This window comes from Laccaria bicolor, genomic scaffold, assembly GCF_000143565.1.
Source record: "Laccaria bicolor S238N-H82 LACBIscaffold_2 genomic scaffold, whole genome shotgun sequence".
Taxonomy (NCBI): Eukaryota; Fungi; Basidiomycota; class Agaricomycetes; order Agaricales; family Hydnangiaceae; genus Laccaria; species Laccaria bicolor.
The window spans coordinates 2,173,437-2,182,747 of record NW_001889873.1 but is presented as its reverse complement, the minus strand read 5'-3'; the positions used below and the strand labels follow the sequence as shown (position 1 = coordinate 2,182,747).

Below are 9,311 nucleotides of genomic sequence, written 5' to 3'. Positions count from 1 at the left end.
CAACAACGGTGAGTAAGGGTTCTTCGTGATGGCATCGAACCCTTTATGGGCAGGAGCGCAATGCCGCCAAGTGCCAAACACCGGTGACTGGTATTCATGGTTGCCGGTGAGCACAGGTAAGAATTTATTATAAAGTCCCTACGCACTACTGGTAGTTATTGCCCAGAGCGTTACAAAAGCCATCTTTGATCGAACTAGACAGGAACAAGCATATCTTGTTCCTGTCTAATAGGACCAAATAGGTGGGGTTCACAGGTGTTTTGCTTCCATCAGGGGAGGTAGAATAAGACAGACACAACGTTCGGGTACATAAACGAGAGTAGAAATGACTGAAATGCCCACATGTGACGTCACTAACGCGAACTGTCACGGTGTGTGACGTTGTAACACGTCGTCTCCTACGCAGTGCTCTTGCACCTGTCTCTTCCCTCGAACAACCAACGAAAGACCGCGGTCTCGTTAGCGGTTTTTGCGACACCTCCTATTTTAATCTCCTTCTTTATTCTTATGCCACTGGGCAAGGATTTATCCATTGTGGCAGATTCCACCGTCTCCTCATCTCCCCTACGCGACTCTGCAAAGAGCGAGATCAAACGGCCCACTCGAACGTATGGCAGAAAAAAATCCCCTCCAGCTGAAGATATTGAGGCATCAACCTCATCTTCTTTACTGGCTGCGCCGTCGCGCGCCAGTGTCCACCAAACTGGGCCGCCCGGACTTGACGAAGAGGTTCCTCCGAGCTCACAAACCTCAGATGATGAAGGAACAGTAGAAACACATGGAGGATTGGAAAAATTCTATCGAGCTTCTTCGGGATTTCAGTTTGAATGGCGGGCGCAATTGAAAGCGATGGATGATGAAATTGACTTCCCCGATAGTCAAGATGCGTCAAAAATCGACCAATCGTTGTCCAGTCAGCCCTCATCTAAAGCAGGTGGATTTACGAATTGCGTTTTTTTTTGCATAACTAACAGTTTCGTTTCAGGACGCTCCTCTGGATGATTCCTTTGCAGGTCCTCTTTCTACCATTACTGCGACTTCACCAAGATCTGTAGATCATTTGGCACCTCCCTCATCTCCCCTCATCAGTGAGCGGCGCCGACGTACAAAAAAACCAACCACGCTGCTAGACTCAGACTCAGATGGTGAGCTGGGAAACGGCACACATTCCAGCAACTCATCACCATCCGCTCTACATCGCATTAACACCCCCGAACCCGGATTCTTATCTACACTTTCTGCCTCAGACGGTGGCGTGACTGTGGCCCCAATGATGAGTGTGGGGGAGGGTCGTAACATGAAAGTCGACCATGTTGAACAGACAATCCCACACAATAAGTCCAGGAAGCCGAAAGTCAAGGTACATGAGGTAGTCATGCACGTCGTATTTTGTTTAAATTTCTATTCACCAGGCGCCAACGAAAAAAGACTTCACCGAAACAGCAAAAGCGCGTGCTCGGATCGCGACGGAAAAAGAATGCCTCATCCCTCGTCCTCAACGCGATAAGCACACCCTGCAACGCTTGTTTTCCGTCGTGTTAGTACTCTCGTTTTGTCGCCACTGCTCTAAGAATAATTCCTTTTCGTCATTTAGCAAAAATACTCAAAGCAGCATGCAAGTGCCTTCTGATCCACCTTCTTCTCCCCGTAGCTCTGCCGTCAATATATTTCGCCCTATCTCACCATCTTCTGTCCATCCTTTTCAAGGGGAACAATGTCCTCCCATAATACCGCCAACTATTCCAGCCGCCGAGTCTGACGACGAGTTTCCTGAACCTGAGCTCCTTTATGAAGAGCGGATAGCAACGAAGAAACGGGAAGACATTCAGGCACTCAAACAGCGCGCTCTGGTCGAAAAGCAGAATGCACCGTTGGTCAGTGAAGATGAAGACGACGACCTTGTCGTTCTGCCTTCTCCGGAGAAGGGCACTACCAGACTTGACGAGGAACACCACAGATCTACTAGCAAGGGGAGACCGTCTGAAGGCAGAAAGGTCCAACTCAATTTTGCAGGCATGAACTTGTCAATGCAGAAGTCTGGCGCTGCACCCAAATTGGGTCCCCTCAACAATGTCGGTTCGTCAACCAGTCGGCGTAAATCAGGTATCACACGTGACGAGTTGAATACGAGTCTCTGGAGTAAAGTCAAGGGAGATATTCGCGAAACCATTCACAAGAAGGAGGCAGATTACATGAAGGCTGGAGGCAGAATCCTCATTTCTGAAGGCCCAGCAGAAGTTTCAGAAAAATCTTTGAACGTGCTTGTGGAGAAGGGACTAAAAGCCGCTGAGGCGCGGATGGCTGGTGCGATCGAAAATGATAGCGATAATGAAGACGAGGAAGACGAGGACGATGATGATTGGATGCCAGAGGGCAGGGGCTCTGCCAGTCCCGAACCCGAGCCCGACGAAGGTCAGGGTGCAGCCGAAGTTATGGCGGACGATGTTGGAGGGGATGTTTTGATAGATGACCTCAACGATCAGGAGAATATAAACACCCGATCATCTCACCGGCGACGGACAGTATTCTATTCAGACGACGAGGACGATGAGCCCAAGCCCAGAGTTCAGCATCCTTCACACAACAATGTCCTGCCTGATAAACCACCCACAATGATATTGGAATCCGAGGATTACATGTCAGCTTCAGCGGATGAGCGGGTGGAGAACGAAACAGACAAGGAAAATGACACTGGTCTCATGTTTGATTATAGCGAAGATAAGGAGAACAAAGCTGTTGTTCGACATGCAGAGCTGGGCCCCTTAGGAAGGTCCCTGTCTTTGCGAGGCGAAACACAACGAAGTTCGGCAATGTCGTCGCCTGACTTGGGAGAAGGCTTAGATTCTCGGAGACCATTTCAGGAGTTGGTTGGTGGTGACAGTTCGCAGGATATGCAACTTGCCCCCACCAATCTTACCCAAACCTTTGCTTCACAGCTAAGAACAGCATCTTCACATCTATCCACTAATTCGTCTACTTTTATTCCTGCTGCTTGTATTGGTAACAGCGACCTGGATGAGTTCCAGAAATTTTCGGGCAAAACGTCGAGCAGTAATGCTGCTGCATCCATCGTCTTACAGCCCAGCTTTTCGGATTTGTTCGAATCGGCCACGGAAAAACAGGGAGACGCACGGCCCCTTGCTTCATTCAAGGATAAAGAAAAGGTATGAGGGTATTACTCCCTGTTGCAGACGCTCAACCTGCTCTCAGGCTGTTTCCATTTCCCTCAACCAAATTCGTCGATCGGATACCCTTGATCTGACTCAAGATATGACCCTGCTGCCTGCATTCCAAGCTGGAGACAACGTCTTACGCAAAGCTGACATTATATTTGAGAAAGAGCAAGATTATTTGTTGGAAAACGCTGGTCGGAAAAACCAACAGAGTGCTGAGCTGTATGTCAATGATGATGGGTATGTGGATCACGACATCATAGAAGTTCTCTTCCGCAGCTACTATGAAACAGATTCCTCACTCAAACGAGACCGGATGTTCACAGCCCAGAAATTTATAAACCTGCGTCGCCGTCCCAGTCAAGGGTTCCTCGCGACACCCTCTTTAGCCCGACAGGGTTTCGGTCTGCACCACGCGCTCCATTAGGGACGTTGTCCTTTTCAGGGATTTCACATAATTCTCCTGACGGAGGACCACTTTCACGCCTGAGGAGGGCAACCGATAACCAATCTTCAGACAGCCCTGGCACCAGAAAACGGCCAGCTGACGCTTTCGACCTTCTCCGCCAAGGAGCGGCGAAGGAGGCGAAGGCAGAGTTAGCGTGGAAACGTCACGAAGCGTTAGAGTTTTTTGAGGACGAGGCCCAAGAATCGGATGAAGATGACGCATTTGGTTTCGGAACAAAACATCACATTGAAAGAGGAGAGGAAGAAGACGAAGACGAAGACCTCGATAAGACATTAGAGACCCTTGTGGATGATCAGGAGATGGGTGAGGAAGTAGTTGCCGCAGAAAAAATCTTGGAGAAATTTCAGTACGTATCTTTCGTTGTGACGTTTTCCACGCTGTTCACCTAAGCTCTTTAGTGAGCAAGCTGAAGAAGATGATCAAGCGCTGGAGCGACTGCATCAAGCTGCTGTGCGTGGTGAGTTGCGTCGGAAGAAACGTCATCATGGTGTGGGGATGGATGACAGTGAGGATGAAAGTGATGATGAAGATCAACGTGCTAGACGGGCACGTCATTCAATGAAAAGGGCACGAGTTGATCGAGACGACGTGAAAGCATTGGGTGGGTGACCTGTGCTTGTTTTATAGAGTGGGACTCATCATTTGGCCACAGAGGCCAATCCGGAGACGAAAGCATTTGCCGAGTCATACATGCAGACTGTACTGGATGATGGTAATGACTTCGACCACCTTGGAGATGCATCACAGGAGTCTAGCAGGACTCTTGTTGGGGACGATGACGAAGAAGGTGACGTGAACGTGGGCAAATTCACGCGTGATGACTTGATACGACAAATTTACGATGGAGGGTTGGAAGACGAGGTTCGCCCGCTTGCTGTGCTCTAGTAATTCTTGTGCTCTTCTAACAACCGGTCTTCAGGATTATGAGATGGACCTGACCGATACGTTGTGGATAGACGGCAAAGACGAGGAAGACCACATCCGCGTGAAGGCTGTCAAGTTTAACAAAAGGATGGCTGGTGCTTCAATCATAGGTGCAACCGAGCTTGACGATGGTTTGGAGGTCAGTTGTGGCTCATGTTCTATTGTTCCTGAATTGATGTCTTTCAAAGTTCCTATCTTCCGTGTCCAAATCTAATCAACGTCAGCGAAATCAAGAGCAGTCTTGGATGAAGCGCGAAGGAAAGATAAGAAATCCAGGTACATCACGATCTGTTGGCGGTGCAGCCGTAACCAGTCTAGGAGGCAGCGCTCTCCGTAAAGTGTCGCGTGCGTCGTTGGCTGGTGCAGGCTCCGCGCCTCCAGTCAATGTACCAAAGCCTGTGAAGGCAGCAGAAAGTTTCCTATCGGCAGTCGACAGAACGAACAGGTTTGCATAGGCAGCCTTGGTTTATTAGTCACGTGTTGGTAGTTTTCAGCTTTGTGCCTTCGTTGAAGTTATAAGTACATGGAGTTTCTAGCGCTAGTAACTAGTGTTGAAGAGCGGTAAGCAAGATGAGGGGAAGGTGCGAATGAAGAGGGAAGAAAGCAAATATGGGATGGCAATATAGTAATAAAGTGGTACAGTCTCCTGAAGGCTGAGGAGTAGCTTCAAAGGATGGGTATAAGAAAGCACAGGACAAATAGTATGTCCCAGTAAAGGGTACTGAACCGGGACAAAGCAGTATCAGTGATACTGCTTTCCGCCAAAGGGTTTTCCGAAGCGCACCCAAGATGCTTTCGGACGAGAGGATGGAACGCTGTAAGTTCGCGATGCTTGACGCGAACGTGAAGGACTGCGCCGTTTTCTGTTGCTGTTTTGAATCTAAAGACATGTAAAATAAGATCTTTTGGGGTGTAGACATGTGGATTCACTTTGTGTCGGAGCAAGATGAGCTTCGCCATGTTGGCGGGAGGACCAGTCTCACGGAAAGGATTTCCTAGAAGTAAATATGAGAAACGGGTGCAAGGGCCAGAGAATGAATGCGTACGCGAAGCGACGAGCGCGAGACCTGATTCATGAGCGTCGAGAGACTCGTCAGCGGACATTATTGATAGCCATAGAGCGGGCATGAAAACGTAGACGAAAAGGAGGGCAGCAAGGGAGCTAAGTGTCATGAGGGCCAACATTGTCGCTGAGCGCGGACAGCGCTAGGGCGCGAAAGGCGCAGAATGGTGGCGAGGGAGAGTTGGCCCAGAGTCGGCGGGATTATTTGGCGGAATTATGGTGAGACTTGTTTTCTTTTTATTGTGGCTGTGCCGGTGATGGCACTCTCTGTCGCAACAGTGACCAGTGTAGGACTCATTTGCAAAGCTGCCATTGCTCTCGGTATCTGCTCTTTGCGCGTCAAAGGTCTATCCACTCTCGACACCGCACTACATAGCCAACACAGACAAGGCATTCTGACTGGTCCGTGTCCAACTCACCGACGATTAACATGATTTTTTACTAAATTGTTAGTTTCAAACCACATCTCCACGTGACTCTTCTTACTCATGCACTATCTTCTTGCTCATTGATTCTCTGTCAGCGTTGATGACCCTTTAGTTTGGGCTGCTCTTCCACTCCGGTACTATCTCAGTTCCACCACCACCAGATGGACGCTCGGTGCTTCTGACGTCATGTTTACCAATCCGTGAGTCTCTCATTGCATCGTACACATAGCTTCATCTGGGTTAAAAAGTATCTTTTCAACCTTCTTTCGTCTCGGTCAGACCCTCGAGACCTTCCGCGGCAAGGGTGTTTACCAGCCCTCCGTGGATGCTGCCATACAGAAGCTTAGTGATGGGCAATGGGTATGTTTTATTAAATTTGTCGCACAAAGTGATCCTTCAATCTCACCTCCATAGATACACCTCTTCAGTGAGGGCAAAATAAATCAGCCAAACACATACTCGATAGACTCTCGCGGTTATGCCCATTTACCTCGCTTTAAATGGGGCGTGTACGTCGTTCTTCAGCACGCGATGCATGCGATCGCTCACTATCCTTCTCTAGGGGTCGCATTCTTATGGAGGCGCCTATACTTCCCGTCATCATCCCAATGTGGCTCACCGGTTTCGACAGACTGATGCCAGAAGGACGAACATTTCCCTACAAATATTTTCCTCGACCTGGTGTTGAGCTTACTATCACCTTTGGGGATCCAATACCAGCTAAAGACATTACAAGTTGTTTGGATACCTGTATTTCCAACCGGCCGGAAAGGTTAACTGCTGGGACATCAGAAGCGACCTTCGAGGCTTCCAAGGCTAGAGTTGCAGTGACCACTCTCATCCACCAAAGGGTGGAAGAACTCGGGAGGGCTGTTTCTGGAAACGAACTGGGTGCTCCCTTGTCATCGCCACACCAATAGAATAGAAACGCGTAGTAACAATGGGATTCAGGATAACAGGATAGCATAAAGACATGGTTGATGGAAGTCGCAACATATAGAGTCTATGCTTCACTGCTACCAGTCGCCGCTTTCGCGATTGCCGCCGCAACAGTTCCGCATTGCGACATGAAATTAACTTCGGTCTGGCCAGTGTAGAACCACGAACATAAAGCCTGGACAAGAGTAAGAGGCAGAAACTGCATTGCGAAACGCAAGGTACCCACAATCATGATGTAGAACGATACCATCGCAACTCCCTCTGCCCAGTTGGTTTTCGAGTCAGCGGTGACGTAGTTGACTATGAAGCAAGCCCCAATCAGGACGCAGACCTCGAACAGATCTAGGGCGAAGAGAATTAGTAATTTGCACGATGAAAACCAAGGATCACACACCGAAGAGGAGAGTCATTGGTTTACCGATCCACCAACCAAGGAGAACGAAGAATGGCATCCAGAAAAGGGTAAATTGTATGCTCAGGTCGATGGCACGCCCCTTGGCCAGTGTCGTTGGAGGGGTGGGTTCTCGGAAAAAGTGACGAAAGAGGTATTGGACAAAAAACGCGGAAGCCACAGTCCCGTCCGCCGCAAATGATACCATCGGAAGAAGTATTAAACCAAACCATCTAGAGGCCAATTAAGAAAGTGAAGATTTTCAAGAAAAGTAAAGGAACCAACTCCACTTGAATATGTCCCGATTCTCTGACAAATTCGATACTCTCTACCATCTAAACGCCTAAAATCAGAAAAGAAATCCTTTATGACGGAACCACTCACAAATTCTGCGGTGGCAGCCATGAGAGCGATGCAAGTGGCAAGCATTACGAGGCAGACCCATTGGTTCACCTCTGGATCAGTTTCCTGCAGATGAGTTGCTTCGTGCTTGAAGGCCTCAGGAGCATCCGCCGCCAAATGAAGGCTCAGAGCATTGTCATCGCCTGGAGGGTTGTGAAGATAGATCCGAGAACAAATGTAGCTAGACCAAATCAGATAAATAAGTACGCAAGATTCTCGAGTTTCTTACACGCAGAGAAGCAAAATAGCGACGCCTCGACTCATTTTAAGGAACATGCCTCGAATCTCATCGTTGACGACTGGGTTCACCGCTCCTGACGTCGTTGGAACAAACCCTCCATCTATTGCTGCAAAGAATGCTGCAGGAACCATGAGACTAAGCACCCTGCATGAAGAAACTCAGCCGTTACCATTTCATGGTCGGTGTATGTAACAGGAATATAACTTACCCGAGGGTGAGCAGAGAATGATTGAGCTCCGTCAAGTGCGGATGGAGATCTTGTTCGATTATACGTGCTCCTCCCGTCACAAAGGCCGTCCCAGGTACAAGGAGAAGATGAAGAATGACAACACCTACACACCGATTGTTATATCCCACCTATCTGACGAGCGAAGTTTTAAAACACACCGACAATCGTGGACTTAAGTATAACCAATCTAAAGAAAGGTGTTCAGCCAGGTATACGGAATGACATGAAGAGAAAGGTACTCACTCGCATTTTTTTAGAAGAATGATGGCTAAGGTTGCTTCCACAGTACTTAATATACGTCAGCAACAAAAAAACAAAGAAACCAAAAAAAGACATTACTTGTTCAGAGTAATAATGATGAGATCACCTAATTCAATTCCCAAGTAATGAGCCAACTGCTCTCCGCCATAATCAAACAGACGCTCTAAGGGTATAATCGTAAGGAATGTAACTATAGGAACGGTGAGCGGGACGGCTTATAAGAAACGACAATTCATAAGACATACGAGTGAATGTCACGGTCGGGGAGAAGTGTCGAAATCTTGACACCCACGCGGGTATTATTAACAGTAGGAAGATGTTAAGCCCTGAAGCCAACAAAGACATTAGGTGGGAAGCAAACACGGGTGAAATGACTCACAAGATGAATAGAAAATTGCCCGGAGACTCTCAACCACTCCGATTTTTCTCTTCCCTTTTCGCGTAAATCTGTCCCACAGGTGAACCAGCTCTTTTTTGTCGGGAAGATGCATGGACATATGCGAGTTCTCTGATTTTGTGGGGCTCTTCATGTTGACCGCATGGAGATGTTGACCATTCGAGCTCTGAATAGCTTCCTCCTCATCTCGAGGTCGAACAATCACAGTACGCTGCCGTGTTGAGAAGGTGGCTTCTGGCTGAGCAGCCATACTTTAGCACGGTTGATGAGAGGGAGGAAGGGAAGAGTTGAGGTGGGCGTAGAAGAGCTTGCACCGTCTCTTGAGGCCCCGTGGAGTGACGGGGGTTTCCTTGGTGAGGGAAGAGTTTCGAATAGTTCATCTGTCAAACTTGAA

General features: G+C 48.4%; 3 protein-coding genes across 3 annotated transcripts; 2 read left to right on the top strand and 1 right to left on the bottom strand.

Annotated features, from left to right (window-relative positions):
* Positions 1-507: 507 nt before the first annotated feature.
* On the top strand, positions 508-5,021 carry LACBIDRAFT_305785 (uncharacterized protein; the record flags this gene model as incomplete). Its single annotated transcript, XM_001875282.1, has 10 exons — positions 508-930; positions 986-1,360; positions 1,413-1,537; positions 1,595-3,164; positions 3,211-3,413; positions 3,467-3,988; positions 4,041-4,243; positions 4,295-4,503; positions 4,562-4,705; positions 4,755-5,021. 10 exons carry the CDS (start codon positions 508-510, stop codon positions 5,019-5,021), a joined length of 4,041 nt encoding a protein of 1,346 aa, XP_001875317.1.
* Positions 5,022-5,793: 772 nt separating this feature from the next.
* LACBIDRAFT_305783 (uncharacterized protein) lies at positions 5,794-6,977 on the top strand (the record flags this gene model as incomplete). The annotated part of the gene is made up of 7 exons (XM_001875281.1): positions 5,794-5,848; positions 5,909-6,031; positions 6,083-6,101; positions 6,153-6,257; positions 6,306-6,417; positions 6,472-6,566; positions 6,620-6,977. The coding sequence occupies 7 exons, from the start codon at positions 5,794-5,796 to the stop codon at positions 6,975-6,977; spliced, it is 867 nt and encodes a 288-aa protein (XP_001875316.1).
* Positions 6,978-7,060: 83 nt separating this feature from the next.
* Positions 7,061-9,167, bottom strand: LACBIDRAFT_305782 (uncharacterized protein; the record flags this gene model as incomplete). The annotated part of the gene is made up of 12 exons (XM_001874721.1): positions 7,061-7,171; positions 7,223-7,338; positions 7,391-7,620; positions 7,673-7,722; positions 7,772-7,970; positions 8,019-8,174; positions 8,239-8,362; positions 8,418-8,446; positions 8,503-8,547; positions 8,599-8,710; positions 8,766-8,846; positions 8,900-9,167. The coding sequence occupies 12 exons, from the start codon at positions 9,165-9,167 to the stop codon at positions 7,061-7,063; spliced, it is 1,521 nt and encodes a 506-aa protein (XP_001874756.1).
* Positions 9,168-9,311: the final 144 nt, after the last annotated feature.